The sequence below is a fragment of the Trachinotus anak genome, unplaced genomic scaffold (assembly GCF_046630095.1).
Source record: "Trachinotus anak isolate AG129_WGS33_773 ecotype Australia unplaced genomic scaffold, CSIRO_AGI_Tana_v1 ptg000005l, whole genome shotgun sequence".
Lineage (NCBI taxonomy): Eukaryota > Metazoa > Chordata > Actinopteri > Carangiformes > Carangidae > Trachinotus > Trachinotus anak.
The window spans coordinates 23,241,525-23,267,544 of NW_027273856.1; the positions used below are offsets into that span (position 1 = coordinate 23,241,525).

The 26,020-nt window shown below is 42.0% G+C and overlaps 1 protein-coding gene across 7 annotated transcripts in view; it reads left to right on the forward strand.

Annotated features, from left to right (window-relative positions):
• The first annotated feature begins 8,575 nt into the window (after positions 1-8,575).
• eya4 (EYA transcriptional coactivator and phosphatase 4) overlaps positions 8,576-26,020 on the forward strand; it is a 43,466-nt gene continuing 26,021 nt past the window's right edge. For 4 of the 7 annotated variants that reach the window (XM_071479085.1, XM_071479087.1, XM_071479090.1 and 1 more), the window contains exons 1-2: positions 8,832-8,973; positions 12,650-12,710. In XM_071479085.1, coding sequence (XP_071335186.1) covers positions 12,678-12,710 — 33 coding nt within the window. In that variant the 5' untranslated portion in view covers positions 8,832-8,973; positions 12,650-12,677. Of the gene's footprint in view, positions 8,974-12,649; positions 12,711-26,020 lie in introns of all 7 variants that reach the window. The other 3 variants (XM_071479086.1, XM_071479093.1, XM_071479094.1) reach the window with 3 other exon arrangements.

Here is a 26,020-nt window from a genome sequence, read left to right on the forward strand (position 1 = left end):
TAGATGTAATGGAGATCCTAGACTCTGGGAGGGTGGGGGGTGGGGGGGCATCACATGGGGCATGATCAAACATCATAATAATTTATTAAGAATTAATAAACAACACAGTGCACACACACATATCTAGTATTTCAACAAAATGTAAATAGCTGACCAAGAGAGATGTTGGCGTTTCCCACGGGTTGAGGATTTACTTGTGGTGGTGGAGGAGGATGGAGCAGAGTGTGACCGATGTGCATGTGGACTCATGCAGTTTGGAGGAAGAGCGTCACTAGAGGCAGTTTCCATTGTAATCCTGCTTCTCTCAAACTGGTTTCTGTCTTTTGTCAGCGGTTTTGCTCAGAGCAAGATCTTAGCATTTTGGTGATTTCATCGTAACTGATGGAATCTAATGCAATGTCTTTGTGACAAAGGAATGCTGTCAAAGTCATATGAACTAGGACAGGGTTTTAACTTTGCAACAGCGGACTGCATCAAGTAGAAACGAATCTGATCAACCTTAAAATACTGAAAGACAGTTAAATGACAGTATTTTGAGAGATTTCCAGTTCAGGCATCATTGATTTTTACTAAAAGAAGAAGTGGAACTGTACAAAACATCATCAGAGTTCAGATGTCAGGTGTTAGTGTCGGTCCTTTCAAATCAACATGTAAGATCTAGGGGTGAAGGTTTTAAAAGAGCAATTAAAATGGTTTTAAAAAGTACTTACTTACTGCATTTGCCAAAGAAAAGCAGTGACATCAAACATCCTGCAGGAGCAGATGGGCCGAGACCATTTGTACCCAGGAGGTAATATCCAATATTTCAATACCATAAATCACAATGAGGATGTTGAATGAAATGAAATTACTATTAAAAACATAATTTCTATGAGAAAGGATTATATTGTTAGATGCACACTCATATGTCCATTGTGTCCATTGTGCGTGTCTCAAAACATAGAGATCTGGTCAGATTTTAACACACAGACAATAAATGTCTTTAACCCTGTTTCAGCAGCTTTTTCTTTGCAGTATTCTCACATGTCTCTCTCTCTCTCTCTCTCTCTCTCTCTCTCTCTTGCGCACATGTGCACACATTCACTTTAAAGGACACACAAGCTCTATACATCAGATTCTCAGCAGTGAAAATCACAAGTGATTTGCCCCTTGACCACTGCAGCAATAGCTATCAAAGGCTAACTGCTTTAACATGACAGCACGCACCACCATGTGGCCAGCTGATGTGGCTGCTTTTTTCCCCTCTCTTTGTCTCTCCGCTCTCTCTATTCCTTTTTCTCAAACAGACTTTAAAAGGAAAAATGTAATTAATCTGTTCTGTGCTGTTAAAACTAGGTCACCTATTTTTAGGTCTCCTCTGCCGTCACAACAAGAAATACATGACATCCAACATATTTTCGATAAAACCCATATTTTAAACCACTTTGACTGAATGAGGCCTCAATATAGATAAAAAAAAGCGTTTAAACTATAGAATATTATTTGTATTGTTTCTGCACCACTTTTAGGGACTTGGGAATTGTGCTAGAATTAAAGCATTGTTTTTATCTATAATTTCAAAATTTCAATGTTGACTGTTTACTGCAGAAGCTCGGAGACGCAAGTAAAAAAAAAAAAAAGTCACGATTTTTTTTTTTCACAGCCTCTTGTGGCTGAAATGAGTATTACAAAAACAATCCTGACAAAGCATCATCGTCTAAAAAAACAGTTTGACAACTTCTAGACACGATATTTGCCTTGAAAAAGAAAAACATTTTGTAGTTTTGCATATTTGCATTTTGAAATTTCCTTCAAAGTCATCCGTTCTCAAATTTGTGTGGTGTGAAGTAGAGTTTAAACCTGGTATTAGAATAGTTTATGGCAAAAAGAGTGAGTTGGTAGATATTGAGAAACTTCAGCCTCAGTCATTTTTCTGGTTCAGTTTGGATTGATATGTGTGTAAAAATCTAGTGATCAAGCCGGCAGTCCATCTATATTTCTCACAGTGTGAGCTCAATTACATAACTTCATGATAATGTCTCTCATGCAGTATATGTACTTTTCCCACTTACCTTTCCTAGGCTGGTGTAATTATTAGGCCTGGGGATAGGGGTGTGGGGGTGGATTCTTGCGAGACTGTTCCTATACTTAAATATTATGTCCATAACCATAAAACATTCAATCCACATAAAGCCAAGCGTTCTGGATCTGGCCACAGTAGCATCCCCAGGGTGGTGCAGTAAAACCGCCCTGAGCCGCCATTAGGTGGAGGGAGCTGGAAGAAATACTGGACAGAGGCTGGGACCAAACCAGAGCGAGAGCACAGCTGATGGTAAACTAATTTTGTTAGTCTGATACCCCTCCCTCCCTGAAAAAACACACACGTGCAATACATATTGCGTTTACACACACACACACACACAAATACAGCATGCACATCTATGTGGAACACATACTGTACTGTATCATGCTTCCACACAAGTGAGGAGTCTCTTAGGACTCTCAAAGTGGGACAAAATCACACACTCTCTCTCTCGCTCTTTCCATCTCTCCCCTCAACAGTTCTCACACACACTCGATCACCATCTCACCGAGTAAGACATATGCTCCATCATTTGCCTTGAGGGATAAAAGACTGGGAAGGAATTCAGTGAGACATTGTAGCACGTCTCTGCAGACTCTTGGAGAGAAGTGCTGTATTTATGTGTATTAACCACACAGCTTTCCTGTCTGTGGGACACAATGCAAGTCTAAATCTGGACTTGATATTCAATGAACACTTTTTCAAATGAACAGAACAAAACATTTGTCATGTTCTTTGGATAATATATAGCTCCAGTTATGGCTGAAAGGAGTTGCATGTTAATGCGAGCAATCATTTTGTAAGAGTATATGTCAAACTTAAAATGTTAAATGTCTTAATTTGAAATTGAAGAAGCTCTTTCTGCCACATTAAGGTTAAAAGCACCTGAGACTAAAGCCGTTCTATAGGCCTCAGAAGAATAAAGGCATAAGAGAAAATGGATTTCAGCGGTTGCAGGAGGCCACGCACACAAAAAAATGTGAACATGCAGAAATAGCCAGATTATTATATAGTTTTAGCTGTCTTTTACTGTTTTATGTATGTCTCTTTTTGTCACTGGACGCTGATAAAGAGTTAGCAAAAAAAAAAAAGACCTAAGTATAAGTGGAGCGGCAGCTTCTCTGCAGGACATTACAGGAATTTACGATGTGTTAAATGTTTCCTTTGTTCCTCCCTGTGGCAGCTCGCTCTGGCAATTAGGGAAGGCAAGGGCCTGCAATGAGCTCAGCAGCACCCCCCCCCCCCCTCCCTATCTCCATCACAGTGTCTGTATCTAACATCATTTTTGTGTAGAGGTATTTGATTGACTGATTGATTGATGCCTCCACCAATAAGTCAATAGATATGCCTAGCATTTCAGCCCCATTTTAATGAATTCGTAAAGAATAACACTTGCACCTTTTTCTTGCAGACTGAAATATCAAAGTATGACTTTGCCTCTTGCACCACCATCTTAATTACCAAGGGGAAATAATTTAATATCACCTTTGTTTTTCTGTCAGTACTGTGGTAGAATCTGAGACCCAAGTGTGGCACTTTGCCAAAGTCAAAAATGCCAGCAGATTTTTTTTCTGAGCACTTGGCCCCTGAAATAAACCCCATACGCCATTCCATTTAGCAAACCAATTTGGGATGGAGGGTGGGGGCAGGAAAGGGAGAGGTATAGGTTAGCTGTAGTAATAATCATAAATCACATCTGAAATGCTGCCATGTCACATGCCAGACTGTGCCACTAATGACCAGGCCCATCTTTCACCGGGTATTTTTATCTGTGTGCCCTGACACTCGACTTCTGGAAGCGTCCTCTCGTTTTACGTCGTCAGCACCTCGGCCCAGCCTGAGCACAAGTTCCTCACATATCTATAAATACCAGCCAGCTACATGGCATTTTCTCTCACCCACCCCCAGCTTGGCAAGAACCAGGAGCTCTGTGACTTGGCAAAGGGACCTGCAGTCCTACACCACTAAACATCTTGGGGCTTAGACCCCCCACCCCAGCGTCACCCTCCGGAGAACAGCTGGCCAAAAAAATAGATCCATCTGCCACTGCCTTCAAATTCCAAAGTGGTTTCAGCTTAATTAAACAAGTTGAAATTGGCTTTTACAAGATTTACTAAAAAGTAACAAAGAATAGTGCTTTGGATCAATTTAAAAACACTTGTAGGATGAAGTTGTGATATTACAGGTGTAGTTAACTTTTTTCTTATTTTCTTGTTTTTATTCCATCAAAAGTTCAATAAAACTCACTTTTAAAAACTTTCAATTTGATGATAAGTGTAAGGTTTTACATGTGTAGATAAAGCATCACCATGCACCTTAACTTGTTGACTTCATGTAATAACACACAGACACTCACACCAACACGCCAGAGACACACAAACACCTGTACATGCTTCCTTTGTGCAGAATGTTCTGCCAAGTTTTTTAAGCTTGCTGACATGTGGCACTAGAGACTGCAGGTCAGCGACAGCTTCCTGCTATTTTGAGCTCTGTCACAGCTTGAGGTTTTAATTTATTCTGCCAGAATGTGTCAATCACTGAGCAGCAGGGTTCAGGCCTGAGTCTGCTGTGAGATCGAGAAGGAGACAGGAACAGCGGGTGAGGCCTTATTCTTATTGAAGGGTTAAACAGGACCAAAAAGAAACAGGTATTATGACAGCAGGTAAATTCTGCTGTTAACCAGTCTAACAATCATAAAAAATTATACAAAATGGAAAAAAAAAAATAATACATCCATACATTTTCTGATCATTTTCTACACTCAAAAGCAAGAAAAACCTATTTTTTACTAAGGTGGGAAGCCAGCGAGGGCTTAAGTTCTTAATGCTGTGCTATAGCAGCTCCTACTAGTTGGATGAGGCACTCGTGTGGAGTGAACTGGAACTTGGGGTGTGGACCATGTTATGCCCTGCAGCCCTACCAACAGACCAACAGCAGAGTAAAAGGCCTGATATGGGCTATACTCCGAAACAGACTGCAGGTGACTCTGTTTGTAATACCTTGGTTTCCTGCAGAGATAATGGACAGATGCGTTTACACATGTGCACACTGTCCATGTAAATTCAAGGAGAAGCCATTGAGTATATTAGCAGCACGACACATAGTTTCAGAGTCCATCTGACACAGGTGCAGAAAGGTTGCATAAGTAAAACATTAAGCGCACAGGTGTATGGATAAGGGAAGTATAATTTGAGCTTTAGGAGTGCAGTGCAGGGTATGGACAAATGTGCATTTCAAATTAAGAGATACATGAGAAAATTATACCAATATTGTCAAATGTATTCACATTAGAAGTTTTTTTTAAAAACCAATTTCCGTTTGTCAATAGCTCTGAGTATAATGTGTCCAAGATGTGTTCCTAAACATATCTTTGTCAGTGTGGAATACTGCATCACTCAAAGTACATCAAAGTACTATATGGGAAAATTTTAGATAGAATTTTATTTTATCATTTAAGGCCATTTTAACTGAGTGGATTGATAAAGAGATTCCTAGTGCAGTGCTCACAGTTTACAGTTACTATTATTCTCTCTCTTGTGGCATCAGGCTACTGTTTGCCATGCCAGTCCCTGCCCGCAGACTATGCCAAGGGTTTGAATTTGAACCTCCCTATACAGTGCCAAAACACACACACATCAGTCATCATGTAATGTCACGTCTAACACGCATGGCATCATATGACTTTGCACTGCCTATCCTGTTCAATTCCATGTAATAAATGCCTAAAAAGCTCAGTTGTAAAGCAGCGTCACCTCGCAGGATGACAGACGAGTGTCAGTCAAGAATCGCTGTTCACGAGCACGATGACAGCTGTTACAGAATTTCCTTCTAGTGGACTTCCCATGATGATTCCTATACTCTGACTTTAAGACTTGACTTGCTGTACTTGAATTGAAGCAAGCATTCCTTTAGAAATACTAAAGAAATACGTATTTCCAACTGAATGTTCTTTTATGTGACCTAATAGCAATAAAAAATGTATTTGGATTATATATTTAAAGGGGTATATTTTCTTGAGTGTTCATTTGCAATGGAAAATAAATACCTTGATCTTAACAAAAGAATTTGTTCATCTTGTTCATCCCCTGATTTTGTATTCCTACAAACCAAAAGGCAAGAACAAGTTACTTCCAGTGTGGTGGGAAGCCAGATGGGGATCACATCCTTGTTTCTGCACTTCCGTGTCTTCTGCTAGAGAAACATTGGACTTTAACGCAAGAGACCACTGTTCGCTTCCTGTTTCCACCCGAAAGTCAATATTGGTTTTTTTTTTAAAGCATGACCACAATCAATCCTGAACCTTAACCATGTTCATTATTGTAACCATGACGACAAAGCTCCACTAACCTTTACAAAGTGGTCATTTAAACCCAAACCACAATGTTTCCTTAACCTTAACAAAGTAATTATTTTAACCAAAGCATGATCTTTCCCTCAACCTAACCAAGTTGTTTCATTGAGTTGTCACATCATAAAATGGATTTATTTTTCAGCTGTGATTTGCAGTGGTTTGGACAGGCACAGACAAGTGATGTCAGCCTGATGTATAGGAGTGTCGTGTCATAAAACTCTTCTGTGTGTCACGGGGGCATGGGCAAAGAAGGTATTTTCTTGTTTAATTTGGAAGAGATGCTCATGCAGCCTCAGCTCCAACAAATTTTCTTGCTCCTTATAACTGACAAGGCAGCGGCAAGCGATAAACCCAAAGCTGGGTCTTCATTAAAAAAAAAATCCAGCCACTAATGTGAGGGTGACATCACTAATACTGCATCCATGTTTTTCTGCAGCCTGTAGCTGGGATCAGTTCCAGCGACCAATGAAACAGACAAATGGAAAAGGAGCAGTAAGGGATAAAAAGATGAAAGGATGAAAGAAGGGAGGGTAAACACTGTACTGAGGGAAGAAAATGAATGCAACAACTTTGTTTTCTCTATGCTCCCTGTGTTTTTATTTTGCTTTGCTAGTATGTGAGTGACTTTCTCTTTCTCTCTGGGCCTGCATGCCAATGCCACAAAGAACTGTTTTTTTTCAGTGTTTGTGTACAGTGGATGATGCCAGGGAAACTCTGGCTCTTTTCATTCTCCATAATATTACCAAAAAGCCTTTGGAATCACATAAACAAATATTGCATTTGTGTGCATGAGAGACGCAGAGAAAGCAGAGGAAAGAATGTAAGATGCAGCGGGATCTCTAAACCAACAATCACAGATCAGTCAGAGAGGCTGCTGACATCATCATCCCAAATAAATGACAGCATGGTAAAAGAGCGCTGGTCCGAGGCCAGCAGGATCCAACAGTCACAGAATCCATAAGCCATAACAAACATCCAATTTTTCAAATAAACTTCACTCCGAGGCCAAAGCTGTCATCTTTTTGAGGCTTCGGAGGAACAGTGCTGTCAGATTTGACTCCTGCAAGATTTATTTGAGACATTCTGATCCATGTTTGTTGTTTTGTTTTGCTTGTTTTCTGGCTTCTCTTGGTCTAATCGTTCTCCGTATCTCTATACAGATTAACTTGCACCATGTTTTCCCTGTCTGTCTTTGTATTTTTGCTGTCATGTCTGCTCTGATGTGTGTATTATATTTCATACTTCCTAGTGATTCTCTGTGTGGCTCATTCATCATGTGAACTCAGGAGCTGCCTGCGTCTGTATCCACCACAGCGCAGTTTTATATTCTGTTCGTAAGTATCCTGTTGTTTATAAGAAAAAATATCTTCAGACTGTCGGTGAAATATATGTTAGTTAATATGATGCAGCCTAATCATGTAACTTCGCTGTCTTGTGTCTCTTCTCCAGTTATGCAACAATTTTGTCTGAAACTGATTTGATTTTTGTTTTATTCTATGTTTCATTTGCTTTTTTAATAATTATAAAGCACAGACAGTTTTAGGCCAAACAAAAATGCACAGAAAATGGGCTTCTCCACTCAAAACTATTAGAGCCATTTTGGGAGAAGTTTTGAAAAAGCATTAAAGCGTTAAGACAATTGTTTTGGGAAATTAAATGAACAGAAAATAGATTTTAGCTGTTAAATAAATATATAAAAAAGGTGGCCAAAAATAAATAAATTAATTAAATTAAATTAAATTGGGACTTTTGGGACTCTAGACCTCAGTATTTTTAAAATTCTGGCTACGGCCCTGGCAACAACATTTCTTGCCATGTGAACACCTAGAACTCCTAGAAAATAGCCTCTGGAAGAATTTATTGCCAGTTAATTTATTGATTCATTTATTCACATTATAGATAGATAGACAGACAGACAGATAGATAGATAGATAGATAGATAGATAGATAGATAGATAGATAGATAGATGCAGGCTGGTCAGTAGGTGCATGTTGTTTTTGCTATGATGGGATAAATATAAATAAAACTGTGAGCACGTCATTTGGGCCAAACTATTAATAAGAATGTCATTTCGGTACCCCCACCCCCCCACCCCCAACCCTCTGAACCCCATTACTCCTTTGGACACTTGCCCAATAGTGTCCGCATGGCAGCTGAGCGCATGCGCAGCAGCGCGGTCCTCAATAATGAAGTTGAGCCTAATGCCTCTGAACAGCCTGGTGCTCAAACTTGGACGCGGACTGAAAATAATGGTGTTTCCCGCACAAGTGAGCGGCCCGGTCACCGAGACCGAGCCCCGGGACGCGCACTTGAGTTTGTAAATTAGTTTCATCGTGTCTCGAGTAACTCCTCGGGCTCGTGTGAGTGTGTGTTTCTCTTGGGGAGTCTTGCTGGTAATGGCCAGCAGCGGCTGAGGTGTTTTGGTCCGGTCAGTGACAGCCTGCTAACAGCAGGGAGAGCTGTGCGGCGACCTCGCTGCATCTGATGATGAGAGCTTCCAAGAAGTGAAGGAAATCTGGGAGCCGATTTCTTGCTGGGACGAAAATAATTTGCACACAGGTAGGCCCACGGTCACTTCTTCCTTTTTCTGTTTTTAGTCACGCATCCGTGGCTTTACTGTGCCAAGCCAGCAGGTCCGTGACAGCGGAGGTGGCTGAGGTGTGGGGATGATAACTCGGCAGCTGTCATGGTTTTTGCTTTTGACTCAGTCTGATTCATTCAGTGAACTTTTTAGAAATAATTATCAGAGCTGGTGTCTTCGCACTAAAAAAAAAAACGCCCCAGACAACGAATTATTAACAGTTTAATTTTCACCATTGCCAATAACAACAATAACGTTTCTTTCAGTTTCTTGATCTAAATTGTTGGAGGGTGGTTACATGCCCACTAATAAGTCAGAGAGGGTCAGTTTTTTTAAGTTGGTCACTTATGGGTTGAGTCCAAATTTCATCCTCGGCAGGTTCAAGACGCTTAAATTGATTTTATCCAACAACTGATGTTCAAGTAAAAAAAAAAAAAAAAAAAAACAGGAAGAAAAAAAAAGGTTGATATTAACAGCAAATATAAAAGCTGGTGTGACGTGAAGCTTTTCTTATTCAGAAAAAAATGTTAAATCTAAATAAAGTGGAATTGGCTTTAATCTGATAATTATTTGCCACGGGAGGATCTTTCAGGTCAGTACTTTTTTTTTTTTTTTCCTCCGGTTTTCACGAGTGGTGGTCTCCTCAGTGCTCAGTCCACGGGGGGGGGGGGGGGGGGGGGTTTCTCCCCCATCTCCCCTCTCATCCCACGTGGAGTGTGTGTTTATATTTGATATGTAGGAAATAGGAATCTCAAACCACGGCTCTTAGGGCTTGAATGGCCCCTGGCTATTGGCCTGCCCCTAACAACATGACAAGTTACGCGCCGACTCAAAATCTGATAGGGCCCGCTGCGCTGTGATCCATCCAGATTAGATTTCACATTCAGGACTCATACTTAACCAACGCGCGTTAATGCAGAGGAGGGGTGGGGTGGGATTTGGTTTGTGGAGATTTTGGGAAAATGATAAAAGTCCTGCGGAGGCCCGTAGAGACTGGGGATAAAATAATATCATGGCCTTTTTAGAAAGAAAAAACAAAAAAACAAAAAGCAATTTGACCATTTAGAATAAAGCTCATACTGAAAGCTGCATTCCTTTAAAATAGCCTGTTTTGCGTTATGATGTAAGGAAAATATTACTGGGCACTGGCGTTTACTGTCTTATAAAAAATATATTAAAAATATTTTAAAAGGACGATGTCAGTTTATGAGGGTCAGCATTAATTTCTATCCCTTCACGTTATATTTATTTCACATTTTACATTTGTTTCTTTGTGTCGTTTATTCATTTTATTTTACTCTTGCAGGACAATGGCCTGAAGCTGTCTTTTAATAAATTCAGTATAAGACCCTGACGCCGAGTAGAGTACAAAAATAAAAGCATTTGACAAAGTTTGAATTTATCATCGTGTTGCCAGAAAAACTTCATTCTCCTAATCGCCGCCTGGCTCTTTACAGTTTTGCAGAAATGGTTGTGGTAGGCCTGTACTTGCCCCCCCCCCCAATAAGACATTCCTTTCATTTTTAAAAACGACGCGCAAAAAATTATTCGCACTAATGAAGGAGTGTGTGCGCGTCCACAAAAAGAGCAAATGTGGCCCCAGTGAAACCCAGAGCCACAGATCTAAGAGAGAGGAAGAAGAAGAAGAAGAAGTCTGCATCCTTCGTGTCAACAACAAATGTGTCTAAAATCTAAAAATCGATTTGTGCGCAGAACGATTTCTAAGTGGACGAGGTCTGAGTCGAACTGAATATGTGACTTTTCACTGCAGCCTCTGCAGCAGTCTGCGGTTAGTTCAACATTCTCCTCTCCTCGGCTTTTATAGCGTGAAATCACCGCGGTGTGGCCGTGCAGTCGACTCTCTGGTGCTCCCCCGCCGTCCCTTATGTGTTTCTTATGTCGTTGTCAATAGCCATAGTGAGAAATATAATTCTCTCTTCTGGGCGGCTGAAGGAAATGGCAGGAGTTATTGATTCCCTGTGCAGTGTCAGGTAACTGCTGGGTGGTTGTAGGCAGTCAAGTGTGGTGGGGTAAAACACAGCAAGTGGGGAAACCAGTTGGCCATCAGCAATTCACAAAATGTAATGTATATTAATTAATATGTATGTAGTATATATTTTTGGATCTGTTCCAGTCTACGGTGCTCTCATACTCCTCATGAGTGTCACATGTAATATCAGTGAAACACTTGAACGCTCCAAAAGTCAGAGAAGCTTTTCACTGCGCATAAAACGATGGGTAAACTTTACACCCCTGATAAAGACGAATAAATCACGAAGGGGAGAGTGAAACGCAACCAGATAGAAGGCTGATTCTGCCCTCCACAAAGGTGAGAGAGGGGGAGGGAGAGAGAGAGAGAGAGAGAAGGGGGGTGGGGTGGGGGGTGGGGTTCAGAGGCTTGGGCACAAATCAATTCACCTGAGAGACGCATTATTGTCTTCGGTTTCAGGCGTGGAGGAGCTGAACGCTATGAAAAATTAAAAGGATGCCAGTTAGTTTAAAGGATCGAGCCAGAAAACTCAGCAGACGGACGCGCACGCGCACACACACACACACACACACACACACACACACTGAACTGGCTGAAAAAAGTCATTTTGCCCTAATTTAATGTTTATACTGTATGACACAAAGCCTTCATTGCACAGCGTGTGCAGCTTGTTCTTAGTCCCACAAAGCGCAGGTGCAGAAAAATAGCATTTATTTACTTAAGCTGAGGTGAAATGGAGCAAATGCATAAGAAATGTGTTTTTCGTGAGGAAAACAAACTGGAAACGGTTCAGTGGCACTCCTACCACACTTGGTGGGAACCTCAGATCTAATGACAGGGAAGGACTTTTGTGTTTGCATGCGAGTGCGTGTCTTTGCAGCCCACTCTTTTGTGTAACTGTCAAACTTTTCTGATGGCCTTCGCACGATAAAGCAGAGAGAAGCCATTTTGTGCCGTGCTGTTGGGATGATGGCATTGTTTTCCATTGTTTTCAGCCGGCCTTTTGTTGCAACGTCATTCTCTGCATGACTGTAACAAACCAAAAAAAAAAAAAAGAGGGCAGTGTAATTTCTGGCTTCATTTTTCTGAACATCTTATCTCACTTAAGCTGCAGGCGGTCACCGCGGCCCCTCTGTCTTCGCTCCAGGCCCCTGCACCAACCTCTCTCCTGTCTTGTATTAATAGGGTCACTCACTGTCTTCGTGCGCTAGCCAGCCACTGTGTCTGTGGTCCAGGGCCAGCCAAGCAGCCGTATCGCTTACAGTTCTCCATTTTCATTGTTGATATTTACTTCTGCAATTATCTCTCCACTTCACCCTCGGCTGAAGATGATATGCTGAAGTTAACGCTGCTGCTTCCCTCCGTCAGTCTCCTGTTGCTCACACATAAACACACTGACAGACGGCCTGACCGACAGATGCGCAAAAAAAAAAAAAAAAAAATTAATACAGTATGATGTTTGGTTTCATCCAAAATGTGAGGATGAGTGATTGAATTTGGCAGTCGGGCCTCTAAGTAAGGCTGCTTTTCACCAATATCCCTGCAAAACCACTAGTGCAGGTGATCGTTTACCGTTCAACCTGTGCACAGGTAAATAAAGAAGGTGATTTTTTCATTTTCTGCCCACTGACCCACATTTTATTTTCTCTTTTTTGCCCCTCAAGTCTGCGGTGGATCACAACCAAAGGAGCCATGGAGGCCTCACAGGACCTCAACGAACAGATGGTGAGTTAAAGGCTACTGTATGCATGTGTGTGTGTGTGTGTGTGTGTGGCTGGGTGAGTATACCTCGTATCAGCCACACAAGTCTGGAGCGTGGGTGCAATGGAGAGATGCGTGGCTGTCCGTGTGTGTGTGTGTGTGTGTGTGTGTGTGTGTGTGTGCGCTAACATGCAGCAGATGTGGTTCAGTGAGGGTACAGTAACCATATGGCAGCAGTCAGAGTGAATGAGACGTGGACATAGACATCGATTTTACGAACTGTGTGTGTGTGTGTGTGAATGCGCACAGGAGTGTATATGTGAAGTTGTGAGTGGAAGGTGTGGGTGTAATTCAAGTGAGTTCATTGTCATTTCAATTACTGATTAATTCAATTTAAAAAGTTGGACTTATTTTTTGTCAATCCCATATCTTTAAGACCTCAGTCACACGCTGCTGCACACACACACACACACACACACACACACACACACACACACACACACACACACAGACACAGCCTGAGGGTTTGTTAGTGTCTCGGCACAGCAGGCTGTCTCTGCGTCACGTCAGCACAGCGTCCCAGTTCTGCTTGTTTAAAGATCAGGCCGTATTGTTGGGAAAATGATTTTGGCGGCGAGCGAGGTCCACTCGCATTTCAAAGTCGTTAGTCAGCCACCAGAACAGGTGTAATTTCATCTCCTCCTCCTCCTCCTCCATCAGGCCTGGTTCTCTCTCTCCCTCTCTCTCTCTCCCTCTGACCTGCCAGCCTCAACAGTAATAATAGCACGAAGTGGGACAGAGCTCATGAAGTATGTTGTTTTTCTCCCACTTTTTGTGTTGCTCTGTCAGACTCGCCCCGGCTTAGATTACGGGCTGACCCCAGTGGAGTACTGTCACTCACGCATACTGTACAGTATGTGAACACAACAACACAAACACTCAGAGAATTATTGAGAGAGAGAGAGAGAGAGAGAGGGAGAAAGAAAGAAAGAAAGAAGGAAAGAAAGAAAGAAAAGAAAAAGGAGCATCCATCTTGTCTTGCTGCCACCCAAATATCAAATATTGATGTCCGTATTCCACAATTACTTCACCTGCTTTAAATAGGGCAGTGATATCATTTATAATGTGAATTTGAGCTGCGGCTCTCAGACATTGATTAATTGTTCAGGTTGGAAATGAGATCTCAGAGCAAGGGCAGAGATTTGAATCATACCACACAGAACTATGAGCTTATAGAGGAGAGATTTGTGACTTCTGGAAGTGTTTGGTTTTTACCTTTTTATTTGCTTGAAATATTCAAGTTTACCACATAGAGATGATAGATGGTGAAGTGAATTGGATTTTTTTTTGGATCAGTATCTGGTATCAATGATTTGAAGAAATTTTGGGTATGCACTGTATAATTGACTCTCAGTTTCCAGTTAATTAGGTCCACCAAGCTAAAATAAGGTCTAACACAATCTTCTACTGCACTATACTAAGATGTGTTTGCAATATTTCGTCAACCCTCAGTGATAACAATGGGAAGGTCATAATTGTGTGTAAGATGAAGTAGGCCAGGGGGAATACAGTGTATAAGAAAATATATTCAGTAAAGCGAAAATGTTTGCCAGGCACTCACCATTATTCCCCTCAATTAATGTTATTGTCCAGAAAATGCAAGAAAATTGAAACACTTCCCCAAAGCCCAAGCTGACATGTTGAAATGTCTTGTTTTGTCCCAGCAACAGTCCAAAACCCAAACAGAGATTTGGATTTTAGATCTTGCAACTGAGAAGGTGACGCCAAATTAAAATGTGCTTCAAAAATTACTTAAAACAATGAACCATATCAGAAGAGTTGGCAGTTAATTGTCTGTGCAGCCTGTGTGATAACCAAATCCAACACAATATTCACACCATACAAGCAGTTTCAGCTAAAATGTAATTTGACAAATCTTGAGGCTAAGCAGGAAGACATATTTATTGTGTGCAATATGGATATTCATTTGCAGTTTTATTCTTATTGTCTCCCTTTGATTACAACCGAGCCTTCGTGCTTTCACTAATTTAATTTAACCTCAATTGAAAGTGAAGGTTTTAATTTGAAAATGGATTCAGTAATTGTAATTCATTTCCTTTGAATGTTTTCCTCTTGTTAAATGTTTAAGCGCAAAGTGGCTAATTCTGTCCTCGCACTGCTTCATTGAAATAGGCGTGTCTTGGGTGGCCGAGAAAACAGCGCAGACCTCACACACAAAGTTTCGGGGAGTTGTCTGTTGACACCTGATACCCCCACGCCTCCCCTCTACCCTTTAAAGCCCCCTTCCCCCCTCCCCCCCTCCCATACTTCCTCCACCCCGCCCTTTTCCCACCACATCCATCGCACATCATCTGGGTTATGGTCAGGCAACTTCTCTGTCAGCCTGCTTGCTGAAGGCCAGCCTGCCGTCTGGGGTCCTCAGGGAGCGGTGGAAGGAGCCCGAGGCAGGGCCAACAGTGGTTAGCCTCGTAATGCTACTTTTAGCTTGTTTAAGTGTCTCACTCCACCTGTTGTCACATACTTGTTTAGCTTTGGAGAAAAGGTGATAACTGTTTTTTTTTTTTTTTTTTTTTTTGCTGTACTGTTTGAGTGATGCTGTGAGATGATGGTGATGAGGAGACATGAATGATGCTGTTTGGATCAAATGTTTTATTATGAATTTAGTTAAGTCATCAGCATCAATTTGTATAAGCATTAAGCAGATCTCTTGTAAAGATAGACCAGTATGAGTCCTTGAGTGTACACACATGAATACACACTCCACACACAGTCCCTCAATGACTCTTGATCCGACAGAGCCCTGATTGAAGCCTCCAGTCTGCTGGCTCTTGGAGGAAGCAGTGTGAGACGGGGGGAATGGCGGTGTTTGTTGACCCCAGGGAGCCTTGTAGGATTTAAACGTATGACCACCAGAAGAAAAAAGTAAGAGAGGCGGAGGAGGGGGAAAAAAGGATGAAAAAAGAGGGGAAAAAAGGTTCTTTTAGCCGTGGCCTTTTCCTCTGGTGCGCTGGGAGAGGCCCCCGAGTATGGCAGCTGTCCCAGTCTGTGTGTGTATGAGTGTGTGTGTGTGTGTGACAGAAAGACAGAGAGTGAGAGAGACCGAGTTAGAGGAGGAAAGGGGTCAGGTTGCACCCCTCTTTCACCCCTACAACCCCATACAGACACATTCACACAAAGTTACATGCAGCAGCAGTAGCTAAATACGAGCACGGCCCAACCCTGATTGCCAAGATTGCACTGGCGTCATAGACAGTCGTTTCAAAATCTGCCCGGCGACAAGGCATGTGGACAGATCACAGAAGTGTGGAGTGTAACAGCTACCCCCTGGCATCCCTCTAGTAGGCTGGCATCCTAGTTGTGGCACCGAGGTGCACTTCAATTTCAGCTTAGTGTACAGTGATTCTTGTAAGATTTATGTTTAGCTGACAGCTGAGTGTTGCTGAGAGAGTCTGCCGTTCAGACTTCTAGTCACCTCCGTCTGAGCTGCACTGAGGGAAGAAAATATTTGGGACACTTAATATGTTCATGAAAAAAAAAGCCATTATTCTTGATTTCATTATGGTTTATAACTCTGGAAAAGGAGTAGATGAGGTCAAAGAAAAGCAGACAAGTGGAAAAAGGAAGCAAAGTGTTTTGAAAAAGGCTGTATCCCAAGACCCCCCACGTTTTTACGCTATTGTTTTTTTTTCCTCTGCCGTACTTAGAGAAGAGTAGTCACCACAGACAGCTGTTCACACGGATCTCTCACTGTTTATATGTTCTGAACTTATTAACGGTACCTGTAATGATTGGTTAAGTTATAATGAGCGACACTGTGCTGATGTCTTCCCATGGAGCCGAGGTGAAAACTTTTTTGTTCAGTAGATTTCTGATGTTGCTCGCTTTCCTCTCAGGTCCTTCTGAGCTTATTTGTCAGAATATTTCTTGGTGTGGGGGGGGTAGTGACTTAATCAGTAAGCTATAGTGGTAGGCTGATGTTGCTGCCTTTAGACAGAACCAGGCCGAAAGTTTCCCCCCGCCTCCAGTCTTTAAGCTAAGCTAAGATAACTTTCATCAAGACAGTGAATAAACACATTGTCCCACATGTCCAATTATTCCTGCAGTGTTCTGAATTTTTACAGTTAATTGAAATATTATCAAAACCACAATACAGAAGAGTGCAATATCCAATTGGCAGGATCTGTGGTCACAATATACCATTATAAATGTGGGACAGATATGCCCCAGCCTCCAAATCATGTTCTCCAGACATAGGGGAACATGCTTTATTACAGACCATCATCATTTTTACATTTTTTGCAATGAAAATGAAATTCAGAAACTTCCATTCCCAACAAAATGACTCATCACCATCATAATATCAAACAAAATGATCACAATATGATTTTTTTTTTTTTCTGCATATCAATCAGCCTGAGTGTAATGTTCTCTGGTTTACTGGAAGTTAGTTTCACCCACATAGTGAATTGATGATTATTCTTTTCTAAAACTATGCTGAGTTATGGAAACTTGGAGAAATCAGCCTAAGTGAATACGATAGACAAAGGATCTTATTGTCATGTGGAAAATGGAATAAGAACCTCTACAGCCATTGTTTTGACATCACTTTTATTTAAGATGCACGAAACAACCAAAACATCTGTCTTTCACCAAAACCTTTTCAGATCTTGCCTTGATCCGGATAATTTATAACTCATATATAAGAGAGCTGAGTGAGAGTCTGGCCGGCCAGCTAGGAAAGCCAGCTAGGTGTGAGGTCAGCAGGTCACAGACGGCCTGTGAGCCAATCGCAGTCTGACAGAGTCAAACCCCCCAAACAGACTGGAGAATCCATCTAGAAACCCAGAGCAACCGGCGTGGGCTTTCTAGAGGAACGCACCAGACAGGAAACCACATGATATGTGTGCTTGAGTGTCTGCTGTGTGTGTCTGTGTGAGAGTATGTGTGCGTGTAGGTGTTTCTCTCTCTGTTATACACATATACTTTGTGTGGTGTGGGACGACTGAGGTCATCTGAGTGGAGACCGTCTCATAACGTGACCATGCTTGTTTAATGGAAGTCAATCAGGGCACAATATTTCATGCCAAGATTCCTCACTTTATTGATCACTCGGAGTTTTCAAGGAAAACCTCATTATTGCCAGATGTTACTTTTGTCTCTACTGAACCTTTTAACATGAAGTTTATTCTTATAGAAACTACACCAGTAACAACACTGACTTCAAACTCTTCCAAAAACTATATTACAGGAACAAGAGTCTTTAGTAAAGTAGTAAAACATTTTATTCTTTGTTCCCAGCGACTTCCATAAATAGAGCCTTTGATAGCACAGCCCACCTTTTGTTCGCTCTGGTCTGCTCATCTGCCATTGGTTACAAAAAAAAGGAGCATGTTTCCTCATTTTGCTGGGAAGGAAATGAAATTGCAACAATTGTGCTTTGGTTACGGAGGAACCTGCTTGCCATGCCTGCCGCGAGAACTTCCTCTGCTGCTCTGCTGGGAGATTGGATTTCTCTCTCTGCAGCGTAGACTCAGAGAGGTAGCAGAGGGGTCGCCAAGGCCAGATGGGCTGTGACCTGGGTCTTTGTACTGACTCACTTAGAGCTGCAACTAATGTCCCATTTCATTATCTATTAAGTGTTTTATTTCTTCTATGTCTCTGCTATAGCTCACTGTGTTCTTGTGAGTTATGTGTTTAAGTCTGGCTGCAAACTGACTTGATATGTCCGAGCATCCGTCCAAAAGCCAAAGATATTTAATTGACTTTGATGAAAACAGAGAAAAGCAGACAAGCAGAAAATCTTCCAGTTTGAAGATATGGAACCAGCCGACTATTGGCACTGATAAATGTTTATTCTTGATAAATGATCAAAGAACAATCAATAGATTATCAAACTCATTGTCAACCAGTTCTCCATCGATTAACTCATTGATTAATTGAAGAATTGTTGAAGCAGTATTCTGGACCTGCACAAGATCTGCCTTCCAGGTAACTGATTCTGTAGATGATATCTGTTTTATACCTGCATCAATCCAGCCCTCACTCTCCTGCTACAGACTCTGATCCCTCAGTTTAGGGTATCCTCCTCTGATTGTTTTTCTCCAAATTGAAAATGTTAATTTTATGTAACATTACATGAGGCCAGGGACTGCTGTGGCCATTATGACTCGTTGAATACAACCTTATCCTGACCTTATCCTCTTGATAAGGTCAGATATATCCAGCGAATCAGATCTGTGCGTTGCTAATCTGAAATGGACTGTTTAAGGACATCATACTTTGGTGGTTTTTCTTAAATGCTTGTACCTGGATTGTTTTTTTACAACCATAACCAAATGTCAGATTTATCTTCATAAGTAAACTTTTTTAGAAGTAGTATTAGAAGTATGTAAAATTTCCACATAGTTCTAGCATCTCACAGGTGGGACAGTAGGTGGTAAAAGATTGGAACCCACTTTACAACATGTAGTGAAATAGAACAAAGATTTCCAGTATCTCCGAGAACATTTACTGATGGAAGCACCTTTGTCCATGTGACCATGTTTGAACTGGACCTAACCGGAGACACATAGTTTACTCCTCCTGCCCTTGATTCTGTCTGTCTGTCTTCCTGTCTCTCTATCTGTCTGTCCCCCCTTCTCATTCTCCGCCGGCTTGCCCGCCTCTTCGTCTCTCCCTGTGTCTCTCTGGCTAGAGTGATGATTCAGGGCCTATTGTGAAGTCAGCAATCCGATACAGAGCCAGCCCGAGAGCGCGGGTGGGGGTGGTGGGGAGGGATAGGGAGAGCAGAGGGGGGTGAGAAACAGAAAGGATTATGAGTTTTCTCATAGCCAGGTCCATGCTGTCTGGAGCCCGGGGCTCTTTGGCACCCTCACCTGTCCTCTGCTTTACCTGTTGCTCTCATTCTCTAATTTGGCCTATGGTCTCTCCCTCTTTGTCTTCCTTTATCTTTATCTTTCTCACACCCCCGAGCTCTTCACTGTCCCTTTTTGGACTCTCTGCCCTTCCCTCTTTTCTTTGTCACACTTACGTACATCCTCCTCTCCCTCGACCTGCCTTCCTTCTTCAGACATATGGTATTGTGAGTGATTTTATTAGGAAGATGATATGAAGTGTTTCAAGGCCTGGTATGATAGAACAGCTTGTGCCTTTTAAGACATTTAACTCCTGTTCATGCTCCTCGTGTGCAGGGCAGCAGTAACTTCTAATAACCGGCCGCATATTGGATCTGAGAGCAGATGGCATGTGCGTGTGTGTGTGTGAGAGAGAGAGGACACACCTATCAGTCTCCTGAATGTGTCTCCATGTGTCTTTTTTTTTTTTTTAAAGGATGCCTACCTTATGTTGTACCCTCACATGCACACACACCCTGTGATGTCATGAGCAGCATTATTTAACAGGCAGCTGGGAGGCCATTCATCATTTAATTAAAAGCGTCTGAAAGGGATCTGAGGCCTAATGAGATTAGCTTTAATTATTGATGCTGCTGCTGCTGCTGCTGCTGCCACAGACATGCACTAACACACACAGGCTCACAAACACACACACACACACACACACACACACACACACACACACACTCCAGTAATGACCACCACAGACACTGAGACTTTCTTAGAATTAGACTTTCAGTCTTAACACAGAAAAACACTTGCATGTGCACCTTTTGCTCTCTTACCTGATCTTTTTCCTTATGCACACACATACACACTCTCACTCTCACTCGCACACACACACACACACATCTCATTGATTTCGCTTCACGGTGGGACGTAGAGGTGCTCAGGGGGTGGGTTGGTGCATTCAAAGGGGGATGGCTGCGGTATGGGGACCGAGCGGGGGGTGCAGTAGCTGCGGTCGGGTTGGGGATGAGGAAGGCTGAAGGGGGGGGTGAGGAGGTTGGTGTTGTGTTTCTTCAGGTCTCACACAGCAGCAGAGAGGAGCTCTTACTGTTCGAGTCCACTCGCTCTGTTGAATTCTGTCGTAAAACATGGAGTCCATATAAATACCAGTGGATGTATTTTCAGAAAACCTTTTGTCTAAAGTGTTGCATAAACCTTTCTTTTCCCCTTAAAAATGTATCCCTGAAATTAACAAACTTCACGATTTCCCACTTATAGTCATTTAATAAAAATCAGAAACACATGATACTGTAAAATTGTCATTTTGGCCAGGAGGTGCTGCACCAAGCTAGTAAAAGATATGTGGGACAGCGGGTCACCATTCGCCCTGCGTAGGCTGCTCGATCTTAAGGTCGCCCCCGTCGCTTTCACAGAGCGGAATCTTGAAGCTCACTTTGTTGCTGGAGTAGATGATAACAACCCAGCTAAGAAAAAAGGTTTAGCCATCTGTTAAAACTGGACTAAATTTCTCCCCCCGTATTTTCCCTACACGTTTCTAACACTGATTCAAAAATAGTCTCGTCCCATTTTTTCATTTAAGCGTCTGCACCATTTAATCAATTTATCAAATATTGTAGATCCTAGTGCATAGTGTCCTATGTATCATTATATATTAATTTCCCCAGAATTCAGCCTGATACTTTATTTGAAACCCTCAGCTGCACTAGAGTTTGAAATAAAGATGTTGCTGCTGTAAAGACTGACCCACCTGCTGCTTGTTGTACCTTGAAACTGCTCAAAGATCGATTTCTGTTAAATATCAAAAATCTTAAAAAATCTGTTAACAAACAGGTCCAAGTTAATAGAATGAGGACGTACAGTATGTGTAATATTATATCCTGTATACTGTGACACCTTCTACCTCGGAGACTAATCTGTGCCTGCCCTCGTGCTATGAGTCATACACGTCATGCAGCGTGGAGCCGGGAGTCATGTATTGACCCATGTACTGAGTCATTCAGTCATTCAATTATTTAATGCTGCTGAAGTATAGAAAAAGAAAATGTGGAAATGTTAATGATTGATCATCTAATCATTTCAGCACTACACTCATCCATTCAGGTCACTCTGCAGTTTATATTGTATCTTAAGACATTTCATGTTGAGCTGCGTGTTCCTGAGTGTGTTTTCTGTGCCACTGAGTAGAGTGATGTATGTGCATGTGTGTGTGTTTGTGTGTGCCTGGTCAGCCATGGACTGGTTTAGGTTTCTCCCAGTTGTTTTTTTAATCACTCTCATCAGATTAGCTGAGCAGGGGCAGTCGAGGCCAAACGCTTCACAATTAACAGCGCAGAACCGGCCCGCACACACACGTACATACACACGCATCCATCAGTGACTTTTCATTTGTCTCCACTGAGTAAAGCTGCATTAAATCATGTCTGTGATCCCCTCGGTCTCCGAGACAATGAGGAGCCAATTTAAACGGCAGCCATGAGGACCACCATGACGGCCAGTAGGATGGAGAGCAGCCTTAGTTACTGTTCACCTCTTCAGCTCCTCCTCCCACAACAAGTCAATTAGATAAATATAATCTTTGGGATTTTAAAATGAGTGAGGTGCACTCACCACCCTTGCAGCTTTGTTTGGCCACGAATACCCGGAGATGAAAACGCATTCGTCATTTTTAAAGCTGACCCTAAACCCAGTCATCAAAATCGTCAAACTCCACGACTCCTTCCATCGTCATCACAAGAAATGCATCATTAAAGAAAAATCAAAAACGTACAATACTGTAAAAAAAAAAAAAGTGGAATGTCATCCGGGAAACACAGTATCGCGGTAGTAAGAGATATGCAGGATAGTGGCTCAGTATTGGCCTGGTGTAGGCAGACCACCACAGTCGGCCTGTCATCGATGGTGCTGGGCAGTAACACCTCACATCCAGACTCTGGAACTCCTTGTTTGTTCCAGAGTCTCAGTTAGTTGTTGGATTAGCTGTCAATTAAAACTGGGCTAAACATTTTAGCCTTTACTTTTTTCAAGTTAAGTACTTGAGTAAATGTAAACACCTAATCCTGACCACACATCCTGAAACATCTTTGACTCTGAGTCAGATCCAGTCACCAAATCGTGATTTTGTCCTTTTTCACGTGGTTTTATTTCAATAAATGTATAAATCCAATCTATTTCCAATCTAGTGATGCCATATATAATGATGTGTCAGTCAGAGAGACCAAAAAGTACTTTTACTTTTATACTTGTATATGCTGTATATTTTACTGTATATTTTATACTTATATACTGTCATTTTACATCACATGGAAGACGATGTGAGCAGGAAATGTCCTCCTTTTTCAAGCTGCATGAACTCCGGCTGCCAGTAAGCCTTCTCCTTCTCCTTTCTTTGTCTTGTATGGCGTAACATCTCTGTGCTGCATTGCTCGGAGCGACCATGCTGCATGCATATTCTCTCATTTCTCAGATTATTCCTATTGTCTTGGGGGTTCAGCGTAGAGGCCAGCATCTAGTTTTAGCTCTATTTTTGTCTTGGCTCTTTTTTTTTTTTTTTTTTTCCTCTTCAAGGTTCAAAGACATGTGATACTTCAGGTGCAGAAACTGTGTGTGAATATACTTTCCTTTCTGTGTCCTTCACATCGTGAGCAACACCAGTTAGCTCTTGGCAATTTCATGTGAGCATAGGCAGGTAGAGAGAGGTGCACCAAGTTAGAGAGAGAGAGAGAGAGAGAGAGAGAGAGAGATGTTTTTGGAGAGTACCTTTTCACCCAAACACCCCCACCTCCCCGTCCACCTCCTCCCTGCTCCACAGACTCACCCTTTTCTTCCCTTTCACTCCCTCACTTCTTTTTTTCTTTGATAGCTTCCTACTACACCTGAAAAAGGGGCATTTTTGGAGGCATAAAGAGAGGGATAGTTTTACACCTCCCCAGGCTGGGGGAACTGGGGGGTGGAGGAGGAGTGGTGGAGGGAGGGAGGAGGCTCGGCACAATGTATTTTACATGAAAGGAAGGGGATTGAGTTACCACACCGATAACCACTCATACAAATGGGGAGAGCAGAGAGCTTTGGGCAGGGGACAGGTAAACGGGTGAGACTCTGTGTGTTTGTGTGTGTGTGTGTGTGTGTGTGAGAGAGAGAGAGAGAGAGAGAGAGAGAGAGAGAGAGAGAGAGAGAGAGAATGTGGAGGATAGATAGAGATGGAGGACATGGTTTGTGTGGTGAGTAACATCCTTCATGAGTGTGTTTTGTGGTCGACACGCACCAGCCGATGTCAGAGGCAGGGATGGCTGGATGATCACGTTGCACAGGTGTGTGTGTGTGTGTGTGTGTGTGTGGATGCCTGTATGTGCCTGTGTGAAAGACTTTAAAATAATGTCTCTCTATGAATCCCTGTAGCTTGGGAAGTGTACATAACTAAAGCACATCTTCTGTTCTTTTTCAAGTTTTGTCACATTGACTGGAAACAGGGGGAAACAGCCTAGTTTCAGTAAATGACAACTTCTTGTTTTTACAGTCCACTGTTTGTACAGATTAAACTAACTAGATGTAATGTGTAAATCAGTGAGCCTTAGAGATACTGTTATACAGATTCAGATCTTCATATTTACTATGCAAACATGAGAGTGGTAACGATCCTCTCATCTAACTCTCAGCAAGAGAGCTACAAAGAATATTACACAAAATGTCACGCTACCCCTCTAAAGTCACATTTGATTAGTTGCTTAATTTTGAGATTTAGTGGAGTAAAAATGTACTCAGTAAATACAATAAAAGAAAATCCGACAAATGGGATGAAGAGGATCAGAGTCCGTCTCCGTCTGTCTGCTGAGGGGAAGATAAACTACTGTTGTTCCTCTTGAAGAACAAAGTTGTTCTCGAGGGCCTCTTAAAAGGGAGCGGGGCACCTCTCTCAGACACTTTTAAAACACTCCTAAAGTCAACAAAAACCAAGTCAAGTCCTGTCATTTAGCTGTCTAATATACTACCTGCTTCCTTTGCCCAGGTCACTGCTCTGATGTGCTCATGCCACACTACTGTTTTTGTTATTTTTTTCACTCTATCTCTCTCTCTCTCTTTTTTTTTTTTTTTTATCATATATTTCATCAGGCGTGTTTTGGGACGCCTCCCCTGCTCCCTTCTCCACTTGCTGTGAAAATATTTCATCGGGGATGTTTTTGGACGACCCCCTCCCGATGGGGTCCTGCCTGGCTAATAATAAAGTGCTTGAGTTGTCAAGCGCTTCAGCAACACCCTAATCTGTTCTGACAGCTAGTCCTCCACATACAGTCTCAGACGTTCAGCACACACACACACACGCACACACAAACGCACGTCGGCATGCACGTATAGCAACAGATATTGGCACTGTTGTATGAACACAAGTCCACAGACAGTCTATCAATCAAGGTGTGCATTGGGGGTTTGAGGGATGAATGCTGTGGGACAGGGCTGCATGCTGTCGCCATGGTGACCGAGCTAAAGGTGGCTGGTTCACAGTTGGAGACAGTGGCTCTGTTCCAAATTGGTCTCTAGGCCTGTATTTATTTGGCACCCTTCTCAGCTGTTTCCTGTGGCCTTGTGCATCTACAGTAATATTCAAACTACTCTGTGTGTTGTTAAGGGTCGGTCCACCCAAATTTAAATTCTTACTTAATTATAGTGATATCTAACCGTGCAGATTTGCCAACTGAGTTTTGAGACCTTGGCTGTGAAGCATACCTCCACAACCACTGTGAGGTGGGGCTCTGATATTCCACCTCTGAACAATACATAATAATACAAATAAATAGCCCTGTGCTAAATGATTTAACAGATTATGATGTACAGTTTATTTTAAGATGCAATGCAAAAATTAAAAGGAAATTCATTTTAAATCTTTGCTGACTCATATTTACCTATGCACATACAGTACATGAGTACCATTAGAAATGTAAAATTACTACAACAAGACAACAATCAGTACAACAAGACAAGCAAACTGAACCAAAAATACCAGAGAGGTGATTATAGTCTATAGGACACACTAAGCTTCAGCAGGATTTAGTAAAATTACACTAATGTTTGGATCAGTAAACTCCATCTGTACGAGTTGATTTCTGTCAAGTAACTGTTATGTGCCAAGTAGCACAACAAAAAAGAGTCAGGGGCTTCTCTTTAAAATGATAAGCCGTCCAGCTGAGAAAGACACAATACTACTAAATGCTATGCTACGCAAAGCTAAACTGCATGTGTGACAGGCTGACTCTACGATCATTTCCACAACTAGTAACAGTTCCACTGAAAACTGCTCATAGTGAGCTCTACTCTACGCCTTATACTGAATAATAAAACTGTGAGCACCACAAATGAAAATGCACTGACCAAGGGTGGAGTGAGGTGAACTTTTGGAAGAGAAGACTCGGAAATTGGTGCTGGCCTGGGTTAAGCATGTGTTCGAGTGTGTGGTCACAC